The 12,339-nt window shown below is 35.1% G+C and overlaps 2 protein-coding genes across 2 annotated transcripts; both read left to right on the forward strand.

The window, feature by feature from the left end:
• Positions 1 to 553: 553 nt before the first annotated feature.
• LOC132278882 (putative pentatricopeptide repeat-containing protein At3g47840) lies at positions 554 to 9,412 on the forward strand. The gene is made up of 4 exons (XM_059780783.1): positions 554 to 888; positions 1,802 to 4,642; positions 7,189 to 8,743; positions 8,887 to 9,412. Exon 2 carries the CDS (start codon positions 2,023 to 2,025, stop codon positions 4,153 to 4,155), a length of 2,133 nt encoding a protein of 710 aa, XP_059636766.1. The 5' UTR covers positions 554 to 888; positions 1,802 to 2,022; the 3' UTR covers positions 4,156 to 4,642; positions 7,189 to 8,743; positions 8,887 to 9,412.
• Positions 7,296 to 8,976, forward strand: LOC132277638 (cell division control protein 2 homolog). Its single transcript, XM_059779476.1, has 4 exons — positions 7,296 to 7,361; positions 8,284 to 8,424; positions 8,534 to 8,743; positions 8,887 to 8,976. The coding sequence occupies exons 1-4, from the start codon at positions 7,296 to 7,298 to the stop codon at positions 8,974 to 8,976; spliced, it is 507 nt and encodes a 168-aa protein (XP_059635459.1).
• Positions 9,413 to 12,339: the final 2,927 nt, after the last annotated feature.

The raw sequence follows: 12,339 nt of genomic DNA on the forward strand, positions 1-12,339 counted from the left end.
CATCCCAGAGACCTATAACAAAAAAGGCCGGAGGCCCAAAGGGTATATAGGGAGCCCAAAGAAGGCAACACTAAAAAAACAAGAACAGGTCAAGGCCAGGCCCAATCCAGACTAGCAACTACCTAACTACCCAGGACATAGGCGCGAGAAGCAATAATCCCAAGTAGACATACCAATTACCACATCAAACACAATTACCAACTAATGGGTCTAATTTAGTTTCAACATCTGTTGTATTGTGCACGACGTGAGACTTTTTTCAAGGGCGGATGTAAGCCCACCCCAAAAAAAAAAAAAAAAAATTATATTTATTATACTAATTTTAACCCAACCTAAAGAAAAAAAATTTATTAATAGTGTTAGCCCACTCCAAATTAGCCCACAAATCAAGCCCAAGTCAACTCATACTCCATACTAAAATAAAGGCCCAAGTCAAATAAGTCCAGGTCTGGCCCTGACCCAAGGCGACAAAGGCGATCGCCTAGGCCCTCAAAATTTGTAGGCCGATGGATGATGGGCCACCAGAAAAAAAAGAAATTTTTAAGGGCCATTTCATTTCAGCCTCCCCAATCGCCTCCGTCTCTTTTCTCGTTCTCAACTCTGAACTTGCCCTCTCTCTCTCCCTCTGCAACTGCAAACTACAAAATCTACGAGAATCAGAAGTTCAAAACCCAGTTTATATATCTGTCTGCAAGAATCAAAAGTTCAAAACCTATTACCTATAACAAAACCCATATCATTTCAGATTGGTCAAAAAATCAAAACCCATATCTTCAGTTTCCATCGCCCACTGTTCCAGTTCGGGTTCGCCGTTCGCAAGCTTCAGCCGCTGGCCCGCTGTCTCTCAACTCTCAAGCTTGCCCCCTCTCTCTCTTCAACTGCTAAATTGTATGTATGGGTTTTGTTTTAAATTTTTTTTCTAAATCAACTAATCAAGGTCTGTAATTTATTGTTTTGCAAACTAAATCCTATTTGGTGAATTTTAATCTACATTTTATTTCTACAACTTCTTCTTCTTTTCTTTTTTTTCTTTTTTTCTTTTTGTAAATTATGTCTACAAGAAAATTTGAATCCGGGCATGAAAAAAGAAAAAAGAAAAGAATCTGAATTGGATAGAAATCTGCAGAGATTGAATCTGAAACAATTTTATCAACATGCCAAGCTTTTTGAAGATGGAAATCTTTTCAGAACTAAAAAAAAAAAATCATAACAAGAACTTTGACAAGCAAAAGTACTTAATCTTAGGTAAAGCTCTAAAGTTACTTCTTGAAAATTAAAATACTTACAAAAAGCATGCTTTTGAGTGAATTCCATAGTGTTGGAAGGGGCTTGCCATGAACTACCTCACACTCTTCTTCCACCTAGTAGATTCTCAAATAGGATTAGTAAATTGGTCAAAAGAAGAGATAGGGTATTTGAGTGGTGAATTGTTCAGAAATAAATTGGTAATTTTTTTTATTAATTACCCAAATAGGATTTTCTATGCCTTAATCAGTCAATTGTCTAAAGAAACATTGTTAATTAACTAAAATTGAATAAAACAACAGTTGATTTTGGTTGACATATTTTTATTTAGTCCACCCCATTGAGAAATCCTGGATCCGCCCTTGTCTGGAATTCATTCTACTAGTTGAGAATATTGATTTTTTTGCAAAGAAGAAAAAAAAAATCGCAGATGCTGGTTCTTGGCTGCCTTCTATGGAAAATTCTCTAGTTGCAGATCTTAATATAAATATGTTCTCTGAATCTATGATACGTCTCTGTTTTTTTAGTTGAATCTGATACATCTTGTCATGCACAGTTGGGAAGCAAATTTGGAGGGTGTATTTAAACGAGCCCGAGCTTCATGACACTCAACCGAGCCCGAGCCCGAGCCAGAGGCCGAGCACCTCTCCAAAGTCCGTTTGTTTGCAGCCCTATTTCCAGCCTTCTTCATTCCCTTGCTACTTTCTCTTTCCAATTTTCCAAACTAAGTTGAGAACAGGTTTGTAATTGTGGTATGGCTGCTAAACTAACATAAACATGGTTGTATCAATCAGGCCTCATATGAGGCGGTTATATACAGTATCAGCCATTGCTTACAATGAATCCAGAGAGTCTTTGGCTTTAGGGAAAAGCAAAGACTTTTTAGCTCAAAAAACCAATGATGTTACTCGAGTAGATATGCTTGAAGTTAACTCTCAATTGAAGGAATTAGTCAAAACTGGTCAGCTGAATGATGCTCGCCAAATGTTCGACAAATTGCCTCACAGAGATGAAATCTCATGGACCACCATGATATCTGGGTATGTGGGTGCCTCTGATTCATCAGAAGCATTGGCTTTGTTCTCGAAAATGTGGGTCGATCATACTCTCCAAATGGACCCCTTCGTACTTAGTCTAGCGCTTAAAGCATGTGGACTTGACTTCAATGTGAAACACGGAGAATTACTACATGGGTACTCCGTAAAATCTGGTTTGGTGAACTCTGTTTTTGTGGGGAGTTCCCTTTTGGATATGTATTCGAAAACTGGCAAAATTTGGGAAGGTTGTAGAGTCTTTAATGAAATGCCGGTCAGAAATGTAGTTTCATGGACTGCAATCATAACTGGGCTTGTTCGTGCCGGTTATAATAATGAGGGGTTGATGTATTTTTCTGAAATGGGAAGGGCAAGAGTGGGATATGATTCGTACACATTTGCTATTGCACTGAAGGCGTGTGCCGACACAGGTGCTTTGAATCATGGGAGGGAAATCCACACCCAAATAATGAAGAAAGGCTTTGATATGACCTCGTTTGTTTCAAATTCTCTCGCTACTATGTACAACAAGTGTGGGAAAATTGAATATGGCTTTTGCTTATTTGAAAACATGAGGACGCGAGACGTGGTTTCATGGACAACAATAATTACCACATTAGTCCAAATGGGTCAAGAGAAGCATGCTGTTCAAGTATTCTTGCGAATGCGAGAATCAGAAGTTAATCCTAATGAATACACTTTTGCAGCTGTCATATCTGGTTGTGCCAGTCTTGGGAGAATTGAATGGGGTGAACAACTGCATGCTCATGTTTTACATGTAGGCCTTGTGGGCTTTTTATCAGTGGCAAATTCCATCATGACCATGTATTCGAAATGTGGGCAGTTGAATTCATCTTCAATAGTGTTCTATGGGATGACCAAAAGAGACGTAGTTTCATGGAGCACTATAATTGCTGCGTATGCTCAAGGAGGTTATGCTGAGGAAGCTTTCGAGTTCCTATCATGGATGAGAAGGGAAGGACCAAAGCCAACTGAGTTTGCTCTCGCTAGTGTGTTGAGTGTCTGTGGAAATATGGCCATTCTCGAGCAAGGGAAGCAACTCCATGCTCATGTCTTGTCCATTGGATTAGAACATACAGCTATGATACATAGTGCTTTGATCAATATGTACTCAAAATGTGGAAGTATTGAAGAAGCTTCAAGGATCTTTAATGTGGCAGGAAATGACGATATTGTGTCATGGACAGCCATGATTAATGGATATGCTGAACATGGGTGCAGCAGAGAAGCTATTGATTTGTTTGAGAAAATTCATAGGGTCGGTTTAAGACCAGACCCTGTGACCTTCATTGGAGTTCTTGGTGCCTGCAGCCACGCTGGACTTGTTGACCTTGGATTTCACTATTTCAATTCTATGAGGACAAAGTATAAGATCAATCCTTCAAAAGAACATTATGGCTGTATGATTGATCTTCTCTGTAGAGCTGGAAGATTAAGTGACGCTGAGCACATGATCAGAAGTATGCCATTTGAACGGGACGATGTTGTCTGGTCAACCCTGCTAAGAGCATGTAGGTTACGTGGTGATGTAGAGTGTGGTAGACGCACTGCAGAGAGGATTCTTGAATTGGATCCAAATTCTGCGGGAACCCATATTACCTTAGCTAACATCTATTCTGCCAAAGGGAAATGGCGAGAAGCAGCAGATATAAGGAAGTTAATGAAGTCAAAGGGTGTGATCAAGGAGCCCGGATGGTCTTGGATTAAGGTCAAGGACCGTGTTACTGCATTTGTTGCTGGTGATAGATCCCTCCCTGAAGGCGATAATGTATACAGCATTTTGGATTTACTAGCTTCAAGAACAGAATTTGCTGTCCAAGAAATGGGTTCTCTTCCATATGACATTGAAGATTAGAAAAAGCTTGAACTATGCTTCCTTATCTTCAGATTCAAGTTTTGCCTCTAATGTTGTAATTTTTTCATTTCATTTGAGAGCTACAGATCACAAACAAGAAACAAATTGATTTTTGGGTCAACAATATGTAATATTATCAATGAGCGCGAAACCAATTTACAGATGAACCACGAAGCTGATTATACAAGGCGATTTTGCCAATGATTGATTAGTTCCATTGTAAGAATGTTATGTTTATAATCTCTAATTTATAGGTCCCAAATACTGTTCTCGTCATAACAGAAATCCATGGTCACTCATCTCTGGTGGCATAAGGTGGGTACTTAAGTTGTATCCTAATTCGACATTGTATATCTTGTATTGCTATGAGAAATTCACCAATGTTGATGAGGTCATACCAGTGAGTGCTAAATATGGTCATGGAGTGGATGATGTCAAGGACTGGATACTATCAAAACTTCCAGTTGGGCCAGTTTATTATCCGAAGGTATGTAACAAGTCAACTTTTGTTCTTGTTGTCTTCCTTCTCCTTGAAAGATGAAGACTGGTAATCTTTTAAAAGCATGTTTTTCTAATTATCATAATTCCAGTATAACCATATACCAATTGTTGGAAGTTAACTAGTTGAACCCTCTGGTTGTTTGTATTCCATGATGCAAGGCACATTGCCTCCTCAAAAGTACATGATGAAAACGAAAAGTAAAATAAAAATTGAAAACTCAAAAGAGGGATAGAAGAGGAAGGAAGCAATTTGAACTTCTAGCATAAGAACTACGTCAATTTCTATATTGGTTGTTCATGACTGAAAGAAGCACACTATGTTAGTCTTTTACTTCTTCCATCTGCTGAATATACGAAAATTTATAGATGTAGTCTTAAGTTTAGCTTCACGCGTTTATATGGGTATGTGAAGAAGTATACCAGCGTAGTAAATGCCAGATGTAGCCTCTTCTCTTCCCTCCAGGATCCGGTTCCAGGGAATGCTTGTTTGCTGCAATAAAGTCCTCCATGAAGATTCCACCACACCCCCACCCCCCCAAATCTTATTGATTCTTTGCATAATATAGATGTTGAAACTCGTGGAGGTCCAATCTCCCTAAACGTACACTAATATACTGTAATGGTGCAAAGATAGAAACGTAGCAAGATTAGGTTTTCCAAAATGTGAAGGAGAAATTTGTTGTGGCAGCTATTAGTGATAAGATTTGAGAGAATAGACTTAGGTGGTATGGACATATACACAACAAGATCTATCTATGCACCGGTGAGAAGAGGTTCTAATTTGCATAGAGGGTAGGAGGCAAAGAGGGCACCTGAAATTGACATGAGATCAAATCATTAGAATTAGTTTCAATAGTTAAATATTAGAGGAGAGATGGCTTGTAATAGAAAGAATGGAGAAAGAGAATTCATATGGGATTTGGATAATAATGATGATGATGATGGAGACCAGGATCCATCTACGATTGGACAAATTCATCAAAACCTCACTATTGTTCTTATCTTATAGGATGATTTTTTATTACCATCCGAGAATTGTTTTATCCATATAATAAATAAATAAACAAATTGCTCTTAAAATACCGATGTGGAATAGCCACGTCATTCTGATATAGATCACAAATTTTCTTTTGTGGTCTTTGTCATTTTCCTTCTTTTTATTCACGTTCCATTAATTATTACCTTTTGAAGCTTGCAGTTAGCCTACAGGAACTGTTCTTGTTTTCCTTTCAGCATAGCGAGAGATGGCATTAAATGTTGCCACTTTTTAGTCCTTGGATAAATGTTGCAACTTTTTGTTTCTCTCTTCTTCTCTTGGAACATTTTGAATGTGTATGTGTGTGCTGTTATTATGAGCCCCATGTTTGGTGAATTAATCACATTTCTCAAAGGCAAAATCAAAACTCACAGGGGGAGAATGGTTCCATTGTGTCTCTATAGAACTTAGAATTGGAAACTTATAAATCTTGAATTGTGTCATTTTAGAAAATGGAAGGCTTCATCACTTTTCGTTATAATCATTACTAACCTGTCCATAAAGTAACAAGCAATTTTTATGACATTATGTTTTAGATTACTCCTCTCTCTCTATCTCTTCCCTTGTAATGGTTCTATCTGAGGTGATGGATGTATTCCTAGGAATGATATCTAGTATCTAGAACTCAGTGTGGCCATTTAATTCATGTGGGACTTGCATGGCTTATCGGAAAAATAATAATAATATAATCTGTGGAATAATGTTTCTACAATGATTTATATTTCCAACTGAGGCATACATTGCTGGATTTCTTTGTGGGATTTTATACTATATCACGCTTCTAAAATACTAGTACCAAAATGAATATATTAAGGAGGGCTAACTTTCCATTGTCTTTTGATTATTATTCTGGTTGATGTATGTATGTAGAATTTGATTGTCTCATGAGTATAGAGCAACCTCAGTTCAAAAAGGCCCTTACTTATTTAATATAATTACAATTTTATTCGTTACGATAGTCGTAAATCTCTTATGTTTGATTTATCTGCTATATTTTCTATTAATTTTCTTAATTTCTTGAACTTCTGACAACATGTAAACAATACTAATTTTGTGAATTTCTATAAAAATATGTATATATGTGTGTGTGTGGAACTTTGGAAAAAGGTTACTTGATGTTATAAACAATGGGTCGGGCGTGGTTCTCATTTTTGAGTGTCTGGACCTTGACCTGTCGAAGTTCATTGCATCTTATCCTGAGGTTGCAAAGGATTGACAAATAATAAAGGTGGGCGAGAACCTTCTGCTTGTGTTTCTGTAAATGGGTGACTTATGTCTCTTACTTAGAACGAAGAACACTTACTGAAACTCCATACGGTTTTCCAAATACTCCTTGTTTATCTTTCTTCTTTGTTACTGTTTATTTATTTGTTTTATTATATAGAAAAAAAATTTATTTATTTTTAGTTGCAGTTTCGTATTGTTTGTCTGCAGTTACTTTGGATAGCTAGTTGAGATGCCAATGACAATTACATTTGAACATAATTCTTCTGCAGCGGTTTCTCTATCAGATTCTCTGTGGTGTTGCTTATTGTCATTCTCTTAAAATACTCATCGGGATTTGAAACCTAAGAATTTGCTGATAGATATCGACAGCAAGGTCATGAAGATTGCTGACTTTGGATTGGAAAGGGCATTTGGTGTTTCTCTTAGGACCTACACTGGCAATGTATGTCGCTGATCATTTCTATTATCCTGGTATTTTTCCTTTTGTATACTTGATTGTTTTGGTAACAAATTTTCACTTGCCACGGGGATATGCAGGCTTGAAAATTGGGCAATTTGAATACTGTCAATTTAGGACACATTTAGATATGCCTTTCTTTTTAATGTGGGATGGGGAACTGATAGCAATTTCTAGATTGCTCCTTAGAGGGCATTTGGACATTATGCGTCGTAATAAGAAATCATGTTTATGAAATTTGTTATGTTCTATTTTCCTTAATGCTGGCTTGGTATTTTTGAGTGATGTTGAGATTTTTCCTTCATGGGCATCTAGATGTTACCTGCATACCAAAAAGTGTTTTTTCTTATACTGATTTTAGCAAGAAAAGCTGTAAATTTTACTGAAAAATTATTATTCTTCCTGAATGTTGCCCTGGAAGTTGAGATCAAGCTGAATGGGTTGGCGGAGTGGAGTAATTCCACTTCCTCTTAGAAAACAAATGTGTTTATGATCCTTGTAAAACATTCATACTTTACTATTGTATAACTAGTTGAATAAAAAATGGTTATTCTCCTGAGTCCTGACTGTGGGTGCAGTCACTCAGAGAAATTTGGGAAGTTCTCCTCTAGGTGTCCTAAGTTTTCTAAATCCATGGTAGTTGGAAAAGTGTCATTCTAATTGTAATTTCCTGTAATTAGTGTCATTCTTTCTCAATGTTGTTTGGATGATAAGAGTAAACTGAGCGAACACACTCTAGCGGTTGTGATTAGGGCAGGATTATCTTTTTATACAAAACTTATCAATACATCTTTTAGAATACCATGATTTGATCACTTTTGTATTCTTTTACAAGGGAACTTTCAAGCATCAGTCAACTTGTTTATCACATTGTCTATGATTTTCGTACTTTTGAAGTGCACTCCAGGTAGCAACTCTAGGATACAAGGCACCCGAAGTCCTGCTTGGCTCCAATTACTCCACTCCCGTTGATGTATGGTCTGTGGGGTGTATATTTGCTGAGATGGTGACCCTTCGACCTCTTTTCTGTGCAACTAGTGAGAGCACTGTATTCATGGACAAATTCGGGTGCTAATATAGCTCACACAAACCGAATTTATGTGCATTTTCCATCTCAAGTTAATAAGTCATATTTACATCTGCATTCCTGTATGAAGCTTATTGGTGTGCCAAATGATGAAGCAACCTGGCCTGGAGTGACTTCATTACGTCGCTACATTGCTAACGGTAATAGGGATTTTGAGCTTGTTTTGTCTCTTGATCTTCCTGTCACCTTGTTTCTCTTCTACCAACAGTTCCCCCATGTCACACGAAACCTTGGAGATGAGGTCGCTGGACTTGAACCTGCTGGATTGGATCTGCTTTCTGTAAGTTCCGACCGTGGCCTAGCAAGTCCATCTGATCACCACTCACATTAAATTAAGCTTTCTAGTTTTAAAATGGCATTTTGAGAGTGACAGAATATATAAAATCTAAATTTTATATGTCTACTTTGGCTATTGTTTTGCAGAAAATGCTCTGCTTGGATCCCCGTAGAAGGATTACTGCCTCTGATGCACTTAAGCATTCATACTTGAGAAATTTCTCAGTTCGTCCTTGATTGCCCATTCTTCATCTACCTTTTTCACTTGATTCTTCTTTTCCACTCTAACTACAAAAAATATGTACATCATTTGTATGAGTACTATTGCACTTATTAGAAACTATTAATGTAACAAGGTTTTGAATGTTGCTACAACTTGCCACTTTTTAACCCAAAAGCCAGGTGGGAAGGCAAAAAGAAATTGTAGAAAATTTTTAGTTTACGATCAATATTTGTGATGTGAAATTATATGAGCGATACGATCAATGAGAGTTAGACTTTTTTATTTTCCTTTCTGACTGAGGGTATGCCTTCTGTGCATCTGTATTTAATCGTTTTATTCTTTTGCTATACAACAATACCAATTATGAATTTTTTTTTTTTACATATGTACATAAATATGTGTGATGTGAAATTGGTTTACATTTATCTTCTATTTATTTTCTGATCATAAATGAGATGACTTAATGTTGGATAAATATATATATATATATATATATATATATATATAGATAAGAAGAAGAAGAGAGTTCAACTTTATGCACATTACATAAATATGTGTGTACGAAACGCTAAAAGAAATTGTAGAAAATTTTTAGTTTACGATCAATATGTGTGATGTGAAATTATATGAGCTATACGATCAATGAGAGTTAGACTTTTTTATTTTCCTCTCTGACTGAGGGTATGCCTTTTGTGCATCTGTATTTAATCATTTTATTCTTTTGCTATACAACAATACCAATTATGAATTTTTTTTTTTACATATGTACATAAATATGTGTAATGTGAAATTGGTTTACATTTATCTTCTATTTATTTTCTGATCATAAATGAGATGACTTAATGTTGGATATATATATATATATAAGAAGAAGAAGAGAGTTCAACTTATGCACATTACATAAATATGTGTGTACGAAAATCGGCTTAGGTAGAGATTGGAATTGGTCTATTTTAAAAGTTTATTTTTCAAATTGATTGAATTAAACAAAATAATTAAAAATGTATTAAAAATTATTGTTGAGGTGTAAAATGCCTTTAAAAATACCAAAATATCATTCTTAAAACTCTTCCCATCCTACCAAAAGTGAGCTCTCCATCCTCTGCGCTGCCACTCAAACGCCATAAAACAGGTGCAGGTACTGTCACCATAGCCACCACTTTGTTTAGTCAGGCTTAATCTTCATAATTGGGTGGAGGTGTTTGAAAATGGCTTGGGTCAATTCGGTGGCAGTGGTAGTTTGGTAGACTTCAAGTAATGGTGCCTTGTCCAATGGGTGATTCCGGCCACATATTTAACCGTGTGATCAAAGCTGTGACTGATATACTTGAAAAGAATACTACCCGTGTGATTCTATCTATTGAATTATGTTCATGTGACAAATTGATATTGCTCTCTTATAATCTATATATGTTGTATATATACTTAAAAATATATATTGAGACAAGATTAATGTTACTATATATACCTGAATTTTATTAAATAATTAAGGAGATAATTTTTTTAATTTTTTTATTTTTATTTTAGCCTATCTGTTAGTAGTTAATTGGAGGAGGGGGAAATCGAACATAGGATCAATAGGGTGGGGGCACTTTAGGTATGGTTTTTACTACTCGGGCAACACCGCCACACTTAATTAAGGAGATAGTTCCACTCTCCCATATTTACTAGTTCAAATTGGTTCTCAACTTTCTATTTTGGTTTTTTTAATTATATGATTTTAAGAAGAATAATTTAGTATTTGTAATAAGAGCTTCGAAGGTATTTTGGATTTCAATAATAATTCTTGATACTTTTGTAATTATTTTGTTTAATTCAATAAAATTAAAGTTTAAACTTTTAAAATAAACCATTTTGCTATTTTCGATTTCTAACTATACTAGTGTGTAATTTTTCCCATCTTCTATTTATCCTTTGATCAGAAATGAGATTACATGTTGTAGGCCTTACTTAACCAAATGAACCTGATTTTTTTCTTTTTTTGGAAGGTAAAAAAATTCACTCACACACCGCCTCCATTGATGCTCAAACTATTACGGTATTACCTCCTTTTAGAAAATATGGGTCTAGTATCGCTGGGGCACTAGCCCGTTAATAAATAAACCCAATATTTAATAGATCATGCTCTCATTCCATACTTCAATTCACAGGATGTATATTAGTTACAAAAAGTAACCATTTGCATATTTAAATATATATTTTAATATATGTTAAACCAACTTTCTATTATTTTATTTAAATGTAATAAGTTTTAGCTTTCTCTTCTATATTTTTTATCTCTTAATATGTAATAACTTTAGTATAGAAATTATAAATTATAAATTATAATTAAAGTTCTATAATTGTCTTAATATATATATATATATACATATATATATATATTAATCGTGTCCATGTTGTGTCTTACTTTTTTAGAACTCGACGTGTTGGCGTATTCGTGTGGTATTGAGTCTGTATTTTGTATTTGTGTCCATGCCTTTTAATTTACTATTGACAATAAATCTTATTAAAATCCAAAAGAATCTTCAAAAACTTTGTTCTTTCTATCTCTTTATTTGTAAAATACTCTTCTAATGGAGGTTAATGGTTCAAGCCTCAGTGAAAATATGGGTGTGTAAGTACTAACTAAGAAAAAAATACTCAAATCTTTTTCAATAGAGCGTTGTGAATGAGAGAGGGTAAGGGTAGAGTTTACTATATCTGGAGACCAATTTTTTCGATTGTGTTTGATGAGTAACTCATGACACTTTATAAAAACTCTCTATTTTATTAGTTTTTGGAGTACAATATATAACACATTTTATTAATTAATTAAGTTGTTTGTGTATTAACTCCATATGATGAAAAAAGAACAAGGTCAATTTTATTAAAAATGAGGTGACATATGATAATCAAAGATAATAAATATGAAAAATTATTTTTGTTTGATGGACTAAAGAATGAATATTTAATCATTGTTTGAATTATGCGCTTTATAAGTTATCTTATGAATGTCGATTAGTGTATTCTCATGCAATTATTCATCTATTTATTTATTGGTGTTCATCTAAAACACATGTAGTAATATAGACTAGGCCAAAATATTATAACATTTTCCTTGTAGTAATACCAAAATCTCTCGTAACCAAGATGGAAATATGTTGAATAGTAGCATATAGTGCTGCAAATGAACCAAGTTATTCCTTAGCTCGACTAAGGCTCAACTTTGACTCGTTTATTATACAAATAGGCCGAGTTAGAGGTCAATTTTAAGGCTTTGATAAACGAGTTGATCTTGAACAGTATTAGTATTAGCTCGCCTAGGCTCGTAAATATGAGCTCGTGTAGTCTCATATATGTTCGTGTTGCCCAAGGATTGACTCTAGAGGGGTGAGGGG

This window comes from Cornus florida, unplaced genomic scaffold (assembly GCF_030987335.1).
Source record: "Cornus florida cultivar Cherokee Brave unplaced genomic scaffold, ASM3098733v1 CherokeeBrave_3.0.0_Hap2_Chr10, whole genome shotgun sequence".
NCBI classification, from domain to species: domain Eukaryota; kingdom Viridiplantae; phylum Streptophyta; class Magnoliopsida; order Cornales; family Cornaceae; genus Cornus; species Cornus florida.